General features: G+C 41.0%; 1 protein-coding gene across 1 annotated transcript in view; it reads left to right on the top strand.

The window, feature by feature from the left end:
• Nucleotides 1-14,481, top strand: part of SIDT1 (SID1 transmembrane family member 1) — a 93,632-nt gene that overhangs the window by 50,024 nt on the left and 29,127 nt on the right. Inside the window, exon 10 of the mRNA XM_057696472.1 lies at nucleotides 7,558-7,601. Coding sequence (XP_057552455.1) covers nucleotides 7,558-7,601 — 44 coding nt within the window. The remainder of the gene's footprint in view (nucleotides 1-7,557; nucleotides 7,602-14,481) is intronic.

Genomic DNA, 14,481 nt, shown 5'->3' with positions numbered 1-14,481 from the left:
CGTAGTTTGTTGTGGTCTCTGTGAACCAACTACAAAGGAATGGCGGGAGGTCCAATTAACAAATGTTCTCTCTCCTCTTGAGCATCTAAAGAAAACAAAGCCAGCACAGAGCTTTCAGATTATTGGGCAAGATTAGCCTCATCTGTAGAAAAACCTCATGGCTACCACAGCAATACAACTGTCTCAGTACTACAAGCCTACCTCTGACTCAAAAATAACTCCCTTCTGTGACGCTTATGAAGCTTTACAATTGAGAAACTGATTTCAAAAACCCACGGACCACATCTGGGACAATTTGAGCACCAAAATAATTAAGGAGACTAGTGAATTATAAACCATTGAGAAAAACAGAAATTCATGAGTCCGTATCAATAACGGAAGAAAGGAAGGGAGAAAGGGAGGGAGGGAGGAAGGAGGGAAAGAAAGACCAAAATTACTCACATACATTTAATAAACTCCACAAAATTACTAAAACAGATACACATTAGAGAAAGGAGCCATTAGCAGTTACTGACACACAGGAGGGAGGACTCTTGCCTACAGCAGAACACTAAACACTGACTGGTAAATAAGGAGAGTGCTGGAATTGGAAAATCATCATTTTGCATAGATCAGGATAAGAATCATCAATGAATACTAAAACTAGGAGGAACATTTGATGAGGAGATATTTGCATGGCCTTAGAGTGTATCCCCACAAATTCCTTAGTAGTTGTAAGGGAAAAAATAGTAATTATACAGTGGGGAAATTAGACGACTGACAGGGTGACGAAAACTAATCTGACCAAGGGAAAGGTGGACACCGTGTGCCTTGAGATGTGGCACCCTGAGAAGGACGCAGCATCACTTCTGCAGTAGTCCAGCCAGAAATGCACATTTTTAATATGATCATGAGGAAAAAGTTAGACAAACTCAAAATAATGAACATTCTGTTAAAATGTATCACAAAAGACAAAAGATAGCTATGGAAATGTTCTGCATTGAGGGAGACTAAATATATGTGACAACTAAAGACAATACTTGATCTCAGGCTGGATCTTTTACCAAGAAGAAGAAGATGCTACAAAGGACATTATTGGGTCAATTGACAAAACTGTAAAACAGACAGTAGATTAGATAAGATTATCATATCAATGTTAAATGTGCTAAATCTGTCAACCACACTGTGGTTATGGAAGAGAATATCTTTATTCTTTGGAAATATTTAGGCATAGAAGTTGATGACATATGCAACTTACTTTCAAATGGTTCAGAAAAAAATTTTTACATATGCATATATATGAAAACACACATGCACCCAGAGACAGAATGATAAAGCAAAGGGGATAATATGCTAACAGTAAGTGAATCTAGGTAATGATATATGGGTATTCTATGTTCTATTCTTATTCTTATAGCTTATAGTTCTTATTCTATAAATTTGAAATTATTTTCAAATAAAAAATTAAAAACAGGACTTCCCTGATGGCACAGTGGTTAAGAATCCGCCTGCCAATGCAGGAGACATGGGTTCAATTCCTGGTCCAGGAAGATCCCACATGCCGCAGAGCAACTAAGCCTGTGTGCCACAATTACTGAGCCCGCATGCTGCAACTACTGAAGCCCACGTGCGTGCCTAGAGCCTGTGCTCCACAACAGGAGAAGCCACAACACCACAAAGAGTAGCCTGCACTGGCCGCAGCTAGAGAAAGCCTGCGAGCAGCAATGAAGACCCAATGCAGCCAATAAATTAATTAATTTACAAAAATTGAAAACAAAAACTCCCATCTACAGGCCAGTATTATATGTGGAAAGTATATAGACGTTAACTGGTTATCAGCTCATTAATTTATCAGATCATAATCACTAATACTGAACAAATATGTACTCTCTGCTGGGGCCTCTGAGTAGATTATCTCATCTAAAGCCCCACAGCAATAAGTAGTAGTATTATCATTATCTGACAGTTAAGGAAGTTGAGGCATTGAGAGGTTAAGCCATTTGACCAAGAATTGACAGCCAGTAAGTGAAGGAGATGGGGTTTGAACCCAGGCAGCCTGGCTCCAGAACCTCAGCTCTTAAGCAAGCTGGTCAAGATGGGTCTGGAGTGGTCAGGGCAGGTCAGTCGTAATCAAGGAGACCAGGTCCAAAGCCTGGAACCCAGCATGAATTCAATTGAAAAGTGGTCCAAAAAGCTGCCAGTTTTAACTCGGATGAGCTCCAGTCTCATGGGAAAAGAAGTTCATCTCTTCTGCCTCTCCTAGGAAGATTGTCTCTGCCGCTGATGTTTTAGATTTTAGAAAATAGGTTTCACCTCCTTAGTCACCTAGTAGACATAACCAACGTACAAACAGACAAAAGTTAAGTTAATAGCTGGATATCAGTCTCTCTCAAGTTGTTATTCAGCCTGCTGAAGCGAGCACAGCTTTTGAAATGTGGGTCCCAAGGCTCTGTTGACATCTCTGGCTGCCAGATTACTTTGCTGCTGCCAACTGCACAAGCATAGATTCTTTCCAAATATAGGCAAACTGAAAATAGAAATCTGGAGACATAAGAACTACTTGGCGTCTAAATAGGGGAATAGACTGAGACAAATGCTAATAGATTCTTCCTTCTTTGAACTAAGCAGACATAAAGTTTTCTACAAAACCAGTGAAGCCAGTCCTGGAGCAGAATGCCATTTGCTTGTTGAGCTGCTGGACCTTATTACTAGTACGTGTGCAGTTTGTAGTAGGTGCTGTGAGATCAGGATGAAAACACTTGTTAGAGGCATGGCTCCTGCTCTCAGGGAGCTGAGAATCCAAAATGTTTTTATGCTGTTTTTTGTTTTTTATGTTTTGTTTTGTTTTGTTTACATTTTTTGGCTCAACTCTAAACTCCATTCCCTTCCCACCCTGCAGCCCCAATTTATTCAACAAATATTTATGGAGCCCCTGCAGTGACCCCCTGGGTCAAGCACTGCATACATGTCTCTTATTCCTTCCTCTCAGTCACCCTGCCAGACGCTGAGTTCAAATTGCATGATCCTGACTACTCATCCTTCCCTTGATTCCTGTATCAGTTACCTAGTGCCAGCAGAATGATGCATAAAAATCAACCATAAAGACTCCAGGGGTGTACAGCAATCATGTTTACATCTGCTCACAAATCTGTGGGTCAGCTGGACGATTCTTCTAATCTGAACTAGGCTCAGAGATCTCAGCTGGGTGAGGTCATAGAGTGAAGTCAACTGGCAGGTCAGCGAGGAGTCGGCTTTTCTAGACAGGCCTCAGCTGCACTTTGCCTCTCATCCTTCAGCAGCCTGGCCCTGGTTTATAGTATCTCCAAGAGAGACAGCAAAAGAATGCAAGGCTTCCTTAAGAAGCAGGTTCAAAAGTGGCAGGATATCACTTCCCCCTCTTTCTATTGGCCAGAACAGTGATGAGGCTGGTCTGGATGCAAGAGATGAAGGTATAGACTTCATTTTTGATTGAAGGAGCTGTATACAAGATGAGGTGCAGCCATTTTTCAATCAATCTAGCACAGTTCTCACTCTTTTTTCCTTCGTTCATTGGCTACTGCCTGCCTCACCCTAGCTTTGTAAACCATTTAACTCCTCTAATAAAGAATTTTATCAGCTCCAAAACCTAGGGCAAATGTGGGTAAAGTCTGTTAATACAAACACAGTCCAAACACATCATCTTTTATGATTTCATATAATTGCTTGCTAGTTAATATCACTAAAATTGTTTCTTTTAAGGGACTTCAGTAGAGCTTCATTTGCCAACTAGAACAATCAGACCCAGTTGTAACTACTCTCCTGAATGACATGTCTTGTTCACTCAACAAATATTTAGTTATCATTTCCTGGGTTCCAGGCCCTGTCCTAAAGGTTAAGGATACAATGGTGAACAAGACAGTCTAGATCCCAGCTCTAATAGGGCTTACACTGTACAAGGGAAAAACATATAAGCAAGCAAGCAAGCAATTAATAAAGAAAATAATTTCAGCTAGTGACAGGAGGAGAACAAACACTGTGGTGGGACAGAGAATGATTGGATTGGGGAAGCTACTTTAGATTTGATTTGTTCAGCAGGCAAGACCTCTCAGAACCAAGACCTGAATGGCAAGAAGGAGCCAGCCATGTGAGGACTTAGGGAGAGAGTGGCCCAAGCAGAGAACAAGAGCAAAGGCCCTGAGACAGGAATGAGTTTACTGTGTCTAGGAACAAAAGAGGTAGGAAGAGAAGTCCTTCCACCAAACATACCAGGATTAGGAGTGTGTGACTTCTAGAGCCTCCATCTGGAGGTAAATAAGAACATGTCCCAAAGCACGGGCACATATAGCCCCCAACTTTTCTTCCCTCTCCCCTCACTCCAACTTCCCATCCAAAAGGGAGGCTCATCTGGGGGGAAGAGGGCAATTCACATTTTAATTTTTGATAGACATTTCCATTTGATACACCTGGTTTTTAAAATAATGACTTTATTAAGATATAACTCATAGACCATAAAATTCACCCCCTTTTAAAAATTCATTGGTTTTGGTATATTTACAGTTGCACAACCATCATCACTAACTAATTTTCATCACCTCCAAAAAGAAACTCTGAGTTTATCAAGATTACAGGATATAAGATTGATTTACAGAAATCAACTGCATTTCGATACCCTAGCAATGCGCAGTTCAAACATGAGATTAAGAAAACAATTCTATTTACAATAGCATCAAAAATAATAAAGTACTTAAGAAAAACTTTAAGAAATTAAATATAAGATTTGTACATTGAAAACTGCAAAACATCCTTGAAAGAAATTAAAGAGAACCTAAATATATGAAAAGACATCCTGTGTTCATGGATTAGAAGACTTAATATCCTTAAGATGGCATAGTAGACAGAATAATGGCTCCCAAAAGATGCCCATGTTCTAATATTCAGAACCTGTAATATGTTACTTTACATGGCAAAAGAGATTTTGCAGATGTGATAAGTTACAGTGATTATCCTGGATTATCTGGGTGGGTATAATTAATCACAAGGGTCCTGATAAGAAGAAGGCAAGAGAGACAGGAGGAGGTGTGATGAGGGAAGCAGAGGTTGGAGTAATACATTTGAATTTGAGGGAAGAGGCCACGACTCAGAGAATGCAGGCCACCCCTAGAAGTTGAAAAAGGCAGAGAAACGGAGCCTCCCCGGAGTCTCCAGAGGGAATACAGCCCTGCTGATATCTTGACTTTAGCCACGTAAGACTCATTTTAGAATTGACGTCCAAAACTCAAGATAATAAATTTGTATTGTTCTAAACCACTAAGATTGTGATAATGTGTTACAGCTAAAAGACGTGGCAATACTCCCCTCACTGATCTATAGATTCAACACAATCCCTATGAAAGTCGCAGCTGACTTTCTTCCAAAAATTGATAAACTGATCCTAAAATTCACATGGAAATGCAAGGAACCCAGTATAGGAAAAACAATCATGAAAAGAAACAAAGTTGGAAGTCTTAAACTTTCTGATATCAAAACTAACTACAAAGCTCTGACACTGACATATAGGTAAGGAAAAGACATATAGATCAATGGAACAGAACTGAGAGTTCAGAAATAAACACTTGCATTTTATGGTCAATTGATTTTTGACAAGGGTACCAAGACAATTCAATGGAACAAGGATCTTCTTTTCAGCAAATGGTGCTGAGACACTTGGGTATCCCCATGAAAAAGAATGAAGTTGTACCCCATCTCACAACATATAAAAAAAATTAACTCTACATAGAACAGACATCTAAATAAAAGAGCCCAAATCTATAAAACTCTCAGAAGAAAATATAAGTATAAAGCTTTGTGACCTTGGATTAGGTAATAGTTTCTTAGATATGATAACAAAAGCAAAAGTAAGAAAGGAAAAAAACAGGCAAATTGGACTTCATCAAAATGAAAACTTTTGTGTTTCTAAAGGACGTTATCAAGGAAGTGAAAATACAACACACAAAACTGGAGAAATGTTTGTAAATCATATATCTGATAAGAGTCTAGTATCCAAGCTATATAAAGAATTCTTACAACTCAATGATAAAAAGAAAAATATCCTCATTTAAAAATAAGCATTTTTTGAATTGAATACATGTTTCTCCAAAGAAAATATGCAAATGGCCAATAAGCATGTGAAAAGATGTTCAATATTATTAGCCATCAGGGAAATGCAAATCAAAGCTATAATGAGGGCTTCCTAGGTAGCACAGTGGTTGAGAATCCGCCTGCCAATGCAGGGGACACAGATTCGATCCTTGCTCCAGGAAGATCCCATATGCCACAGAACAACTAAGCCCGTGTGCCACAACTATTGAGCCTGAGCTTTAGAGCCCGTGAGCCACAACTATTGAGCCCATGTGCTGCAACTACTGAAGCCCATGTGCCTAGAGCCTGTGCTCCGCAACAAGAGAAGCCACGGCAATGAGGAGCCCGCACCCCAGAACGAAGAGTAGCCCCCACTTACTGCAACTAAAAAGAAAGCCCGTGTACAGCAAAAAAGACCCAACACAGACAATAAAATTAATTAATTAATTAATTTAAAAAACTATAATGAGATATCACTTTATATTCACTAGATGGCTAGAATAAAATTTTTAAATGGAAAATAACATGAGTTGGCAAGGATGTGGAGAAATTAGAAACTTCTACATTGCTAGTGGGAATGTAAAATATTTAGTTCCTGCTATAGAGCTACAGTAGAAAACAGTTTAGAAAAAAAAATTAAACACAGAGTTACCTCATACCTAGCACTTCCATTCCTAGGTCACACCCAAGAAAATTTAACACATATACCCACACAAAAACTTGTACACAAATATTCTTAGCAGTGTTATTCATGATAGCTAAAAAGTGGAAGCAATCAAAATATACATCAAGTGTAAACAAAGTAAGCATGGTATAGCGATATGATGGAATATTATTCAGCCATAAAAAGACTGAAATATGCATTCATGCTACCACACAGATGAACCTTGAAAGCATTATGCTAAGTGAAAGAAGACAAAGAGACCACATACAGTACAGTTCCATTTATATGAAATGTCCAGAATAGGCAAATTTATAGAGACAGAGAGTAGATTACTGGTTGCCAGGGGCTGGGAGGAGTACAGAATGGGGAGTCACTGCTATGGTTTGAGATTTCTTTGGGTGATGATGAAAATGTTCTAGAACTAGATAATAGTGATGGTTGTACAACTTTGTGAAAATACGAAAATTCATTGAATTGTGCACATTAAAGGGTGAATTTTATGGCATGTGAATTATCTAAAAAAATGAATATGGAAATTAATGAACTTAATATATATATTATGCCTGTATGTGCCTAGGTGTGGAATTGCTGGGTCATATTGTGTCTCTAGGTTTAACTTTTTAAGGAACTGCCAAGCGGTTTTTCAAAGTGGCTGCTCTGTTTTATATAGCAACATATAGAGTTCCAATTTCTACATATCCAAAGGCCCATTTTTAAGAGATGCTAGCAGACAAATCTGCAACAAAGTCTACAGGGAACAAAAGTAAAATGCTGAAGTTTTTGCTGTCTCAGGAGCATGTGTATCTGCTTGTTTGCAGGTCTCACAGAAAATCCATTGATGGAAGCTTTGGTTCCAATGACGGTAAGAAAAATCCCTGGTTTCAATTCAAGCTGATGTCAAGTATGTGGCAACATCCCATTTGGTACTTTTGTCTCTCTGATTTTTGTGATTTCCAAACCCTCTCTTGATGCCTATCCCCACCCCGCCCCAGCCCAATCCCCCCAGAATGGTCTAATCTGCAGTCTTTCTACAGAAAGCAGAGCCAGAGAGAACCAGTTTATATAGCTGATCACGGCTGTGCGCTCACACTAAGAGCCTTTGCTTGGAGTGTTCCCTGTAGCTGTCCACAGCCCATTTGTCAGCAATTCATCTTTTTAAAAAGTTTAATCTTTTCTAGGACATAAATTGTTCATATCTATCTTATCCCAGAGCTGGTCTGTGAACAATGGTAAGAATTTATTGTGTCAAATCTAGTACAGAGCTTACTTTTCCCAAATTGAGATAGAGGGGTTTTTTTGTGCAAGGATCTAGAAAACTGAAATATTTGAGACTAGCGAGTATAATAGAGTATAATAACTTTGGGAAATCCAGAGTGATTGATTATCCAACCATTGTAATATGCTCTTTCTTCTACTCTGAGGATTGAACAAAGGAATTCAGTTCCTTGATCTTTTTATCAAATCTTTAAAAAAAATTAAATGTCCTTATTTTTAAAAACAGATATAATTGAAATATAACATTGTAGACGTTTGGTGTGTACAACATGATTCTATATTTGTATATATTGCAAAATGATCACCACTAGAAATCTAATAACATCCATCACCACACAGTTATAAGTATTTTCTTCTGATGAGAACTTTTAAGATCTATTCTTTTAGCAACTTTCAAATACACAATACAGTATCATTACTTCTAGTCCCCGTGTTGTACATTACAACCCAAGGACTTATTTATATTTTATAACTGGAAGTTTGTACCTTTTGTAAATGTCCTATTTTTTGAAAAGCCTACATCAGCATGAGTTAATGCTCACAGGCTGCTTGGCATAGAGTGATCATTTGGGAAAGGAATGATGAAGTGAGTCTTGATTTTTAAGTCACATGCAGCAAATGTTTAGTTCTGTGTTTTCTACACTTAAATTAGAAAGACACCAAGTGACCCCCTACCACACCCAGCAGGAGTATTTCTCCCTCTGCTGGAGGGCTGCTTCTCCCACCTTCCTTTGACTTTTGTCTTCCTTAATGTCAACGTGTCTATTTTTCCAGCCATCTAGGCAATTGGTTTTAAGAACACTCAACGGTCGATGTAAAAGAATGTAAAAGAACACCTGCTCTAGTATCTTTAAAATGCTAAGTACTACTTTCTATTTTATTCATAGAATGTTAAAATGAAATGTCCTCTCTGGATCTCAGCCTTTTCCCTCCACTGCTCTCCAGGTTTTCCTCTTATTTAGGCCTAGTCCGACTTAGAAAGTCTGCTTGATTAGATCTGGTAGGTGCTCTGTGAAGGACGGTCTGTTGTTTTTATTGTATGAATGAAGTCATTTCATTATTGCAATGATAATTCAAGGAATTTCATATTCAGAAGGGTCTCCTGAACAGCGACTCATTGGTGGACAGAGCTGGGACTTGAGCCAAATCATTGTCCAAGATCAGGAAGGCTCTGAAAATTAGTTAAGAGCTAGAGGGACCCTTCAGATGGCAAGCAGAAATGTATGAGTGACCAAAAAAAATAAATAAATACAGATGCATCAGTTGGATTCATGTGGCGGCAGGTAGCAACAAAGTCTATCTCAAACATACCTAAACACTATAAAGAGTGTCTCTTCTCCCTGGAAGCTGAGCAGAAGGGTGGCTTCAGGATTCACTGAGCCCAGTGGCTCTGGTCCTTTTCCCTGGCATTCCCTTGGCTCTGCTTTGCCCCCAGAGCTGGTATTGAGATGGGTCCTCATCTGACAATGTCCAGAGAGAAGGACTTTTTCAGAAGCACCTAGCAACTTCTCTCATGTTTCATTGGCCGAGAGAGGATCACGTACTTGTCGCTAGACCAGTCACTGCAAAGTAATCTATTTACCTACAGATCAATCAAGCCTGCTTTTAAAATAAGGGTGAGGTCATCTTTTTCTAGGACCAGGGTTTCTCAAACTCAACATGACTGACATTACAGCCAGATGATTCCTTGTTTTCGGAAGCTGCCCTGTACATTATAGGATGTTTAACCATGTCCTTCACCTCAACTAGAATTCAGAAATACACTCCCTCCCTGTGACAACTGAAAATATCCCCAGACAGTATCAAATGTCTTTTTGGGCGTGAAACGTTCCTCCCCACCCCTCCCCCTAACTGAGAATCACTGATTTAAAAATGTGGGCTGCCAGGCGCAGATGAGGATACCTGAACAAAATCCCAGCTTAGTTAGGAAGTAGCAAAGAGGCATGTTCACCACAAGGGCTTTGAGGTCAGGAGGAAGCAAGGAACCTTTGTGATGCAGAGAGGCTGTGGGGAAAGATGACACACGATCACTGGTGAGACAAGACTCAGGTGCTTCCAACAAGGACAGAGAGGACAAGCTCTACCCTAGGGAGGAACCAGTTGGTGACTCTTAATCCTATGAAACAGAGCACTGAGAAACCAGCCTGGAACAAGAGACAAAAGCAAGAGAGTCACCTTATCTGAAAACGATTGTGAAAGATTCGAGGAAGGCACCCTTGGAGAGGAGCAAGGATACAGAAACCTTTTTGTCTCCCAAGGGCCAGGATCAGTGTGCCCACGGAAGCTACAGGAAGTTTAATGGAGCTCAGAGCTATAGGAAATGCCCTGGAGGCTAGTGCCTAGAAAAAAATGCCAGGAGTAGTGTCTAAAAAGGGGGATCCCACTAGATTTGGCATGTTGTCTGCCCCAATCAACGTGGAGCTAGACATCCGAGGAACTTGGCCTGATGCTTTCACCCTAGGCAGCCTGAGGTGGCGGAAATGAAGCCAGGTGCCTACAATTTGCCAAATTGTTAGCAGCTCTGTTTTACTTACAGTGATAGGAAGGCTGCATTTGGAAAATCTGTTGGCTCCCCTGCATTTGTTTTGTTTTGGGTTTTTTTTTTCTTTTTTGATTAGCCTGCAGCTTTTTAAGTTGCATTAAATGTTGACATTGGCTCCAACGGAACTGAAAAGCAAAGGAACTTCTTTCATGCTTCGTGAGATAAAGAAGGAGATAAGACCCTAGAGTGCAGGTGAAGTGGAAATGGGGTTGGTAAAGAGCAGCTTCAGGCCGTGACAGGACTTGCTATCACTGTGAAGTGAATGCACAGACACTGTAGTCTCCATTTGTCACTTAGGACAGGGGCCTCTGTGGTCATCTGAGGGGCACTAGGCAAGGCTCTGTGTTCTAAAAACATTTCCTCCAGTGACTCCATCAGTGGAGAAACCCCACACTTCACATCGTTGTTCAAGAGCCTAACAGAAATTCAGTTACTGCCTTGAAAGAGAGACGGATGAAGCATGACTCCCAGGCCTCTGGGACCACGTGAGCCGTCACCAGGAACCTGGGTACAGCCTAAGAGGAGGGTACTTTCTCAAGTGAGGGAGCTTGACAAACCTGCCAAGTCTGTATATTTAAGAACCAAATGGCCAATCAGATCCTTCCCTGGATGCAGCTGTTGCTGAATCAGCCTCCCAGCAAAGAGCAGGGTCTGGAAGGGATAAGGTGAGCGGTGTGCTGAGGACAGAGGAGTCGGGGAGCACGGGCCATCCTCAGGCTCTCTGGCAACAGGCCTCAGACTCTAGTCCTGACCTTCTACTCTGCTTTTTTCCAAATTTCCTTGACTGTACTTGCCCAGTTTTTTATTCTAGAGGAATTTCATTTTTACCTCCTTCTGCAAAGATGAGCGGTTTTCTTCATTTTTCTCCTCAACTTTTATATTTTATAAACTTATTTATTTATTTATTTTTGGCTGCCTTGGGTCTTCGTTGCTATGCACGGGCTTTTCTCTAGTTGTGGCGAGTGGGGGCTACTCTTCATTGCGGTACACAGACTTCTCATTGTGGTGGCTTCTCTTGTTGCAGGGCACGGGCTCTAGGCATGCAGGCTTCGGTAGTTGTGGTGCACGGGCTTAGCTGCTCCATGGCATATGGGATCTCCCCAGACCAGGGCTCGAACCCGTGTCCCCGGCATTGACAGGCGGATTCTTAACCACTGTACCACCAGGGAAGTCCTCTCCTCAACTTCTGAGATGCAACATGACACTAGTTGGGATAGGTAGCCAACTGGCATAAAAATGAAATCTAGCTAGTTCATGTCGTTTCTGACTCCCTCGTGGGCCCTAGAGGGAGACTCCCTCTCCCTCTCTAGAGGAGAGCCTAGAGACAGCAGGGGGCAGGACACTTATAAATGGGATGTCCCTGAAAGAGCTGAGCAGGCTCAATATGAAATGAATTTTCTCCTCACGTGGAGCAACTGGTATAACAGGCAAGCAGGCAGGCATATCCTATTCTGAGTTAGTAAAGCAGACAGATGGCAAGGGGCCTATGCATGCAGAAAAACACACCAGAACAAGCTTCCTCATTAAGATGAGCTCATTCACAACTTTACATGTTTGCTTATTCCCAGCCAGAATATCCTGGTCTCTCCTATAAACTGATAGTTTCTGTTTAATTCTGCTTTCTAAATACCATACAGCTATATAGAAATATGGCTTGCCTTCTGGGAGCATCGATCATATTTGAAGTTTGGGAGGCAGTGCTTTGGTTTTTGCATTCTAAGAAGGTCTTAGACATTAGAAAAGCTAACAGAATACCGTTATCCCATTTTGGCCACTCTCCTATTTAATTGTGCACATAAAAGTGCACAGATTTAAAACAATTTTGCAGTCATGAAAATCTCGATGCTCTTGTCCATCAGAGAACCACTGGTGTTGTGGTTGCCTTGGGGTGAAAGGACTAGCGACTACGTCGAAACCAGGTCCTGCTCAACTGGGAGGCAGAGCAGAGTGCAGAAATCATCCAAGTCTGAACAAACCTACAGCTGGCCTTCTCTTTTTAGTGAAATTGTCACCTAACAAGACAGTGATTGTTTTTGTTTGCTCGCTTGCTTTGATTTTAGTTTCTGCATTTTTTTTTCTCTCTTGATCACACACACAAAAACCCTTTGCCTCCCACAGACCATTTCAACCCCCTGCCACAGCGGAATTCAAGCGTTCTCCTACGCCCGTGTCTACGTCCCATCCCAGAGGGCTTCCCAGGAACAGAAAATGCCAAAAATTCTGGGGTTTATGATTTTAGTATCATTCTTGACTTACTATTTGCACATGTAATATTTGTTTAAATTACATTGTAAACCAGGGACCTAGTTAACGGTTAAAAGAAGCGAATTTAGGCTTGAAAAGAGAAACATGTGAAAGATACTGAGGGGAATGTGAAAGCTACGTCACCTAGGGATGAGACCAGTACGGTGGTCTCTGTGAGACCCCCCAACAATGACCTTGATAGAAAGAAGACACTAGCCTGACCCAATAAGGAATCGCAGGCAAGCAGCGGCAGCCCATCTAAAAGCAAAGGTTGTGCTTAGATAGTTCTTTCAAATGTGAGTTGATACTAGTGGAGATGCAAATGAGCCTCAACCTACTTGTGTCTTTTGAAAAATGAGCACTCCGTGAAAGGTAGCACACTCGCTGCCAGTTTTTCGTATGTTGAAAGAAAACCCCTTCCATTTTTTTTTTTTCAATTAAGAAGATAAGTTTTAACTGAGACCACAACATTGAACCACTGATCCATCCACTATAATGACTCTGGGCAAATGACTTGATCTCTCAGAGCGTCCCTTTTGTCATCTTTAAAATGGTGACAGTGATAGTACCCACCTCACAGCGTTGTTGAAAAATTAAAAGTAAATTCTTGGAAAGAACTTAAACGCGTGTCTGACACACAGTGAGTTTTCAGACACCGTTAGCCAGGAGCAGTGATCGTGGTAGTAACAGCAGCCGCCGCAGCAGTAGTAACAGTAATAGATGCGCTATAGCAGTAGTAGCGGTACTAGTGGTGGTGGTGCGAGCACTGAGCACAGTCAGTAGCGGCGGCTCTGCCGAAACTACAGCCACACCCGTCCTAGGCCAAAAAGAGTGAGTCAGAATCGTACACGGCATTTTCCCATAACACTGTTATTGTGCTCAAAAGATTGAATCGCTCATACGTAAGAGTCTGAAAGGAACCTGTGTCTTTGCCCTGAAGTTGGATGAAAAGTACAGATGGCGTTGGTACCATGGGTGAGACCAAGAAAAGCCAGGGAACATGCACTTTCTCTAAATAATAAGAACTATATCAAGGAGTCTCCAAGCCTAGGAACAATGCCAAAGTCCCATTGTAAGAGCCCTGGGAACAGCCTTGCCTGCCAGGAATGCTGTGTTAGCCAAAGGTCTTGCTGTCCAGCTGAGCCAACTCTTGGCTAAGCTACCAAAAGGAGGAAGGAATTGGAGTCTCCAAGGCCACTGAGTTGTTTCTCATCACCTGACTAAATGTTCTGAAATTAGGATTTAATTATTTTTCTTCATGGAGGAAATGAATGGGCCCACAAAGAGTAAAAACATGATGAAGCCTACAGATTGGCTCACAAAACTGTGAATGTTTCTACTGCCCATCAGTGGAAATGAAGTTTGAGTGCTGAAATGAGTTGACTGCGACAAATGATGAACTGTTTGAGGCTTTCAGTTCTTTAATGTGTGTTGCACGCCGTAGCATTAATGTAAACTATAACAAACTATATTTTCAAGGAAGAAATGGAAATATACTCACAGTGAGGATATGACAGAATATCTTCAGTTATGTCTTCACTGAAAATATATTTCTCTGCAACAGGACCATAGACTGACTAGTTAACTCACAGACTTTTTTGCCTGTAGTGTGATACAAGTAATCTCACCTCTCAGAAAGAAGATACTTTATTGAAATTCGCACCAGTCTGACAATATCCCA

Source organism: Hippopotamus amphibius, chromosome 10, assembly GCF_030028045.1.
Source record: "Hippopotamus amphibius kiboko isolate mHipAmp2 chromosome 10, mHipAmp2.hap2, whole genome shotgun sequence".
Taxonomy (NCBI): domain Eukaryota; kingdom Metazoa; phylum Chordata; class Mammalia; order Artiodactyla; family Hippopotamidae; genus Hippopotamus; species Hippopotamus amphibius.
This window is presented reverse-complemented; position numbering and strand designations above follow the sequence as displayed.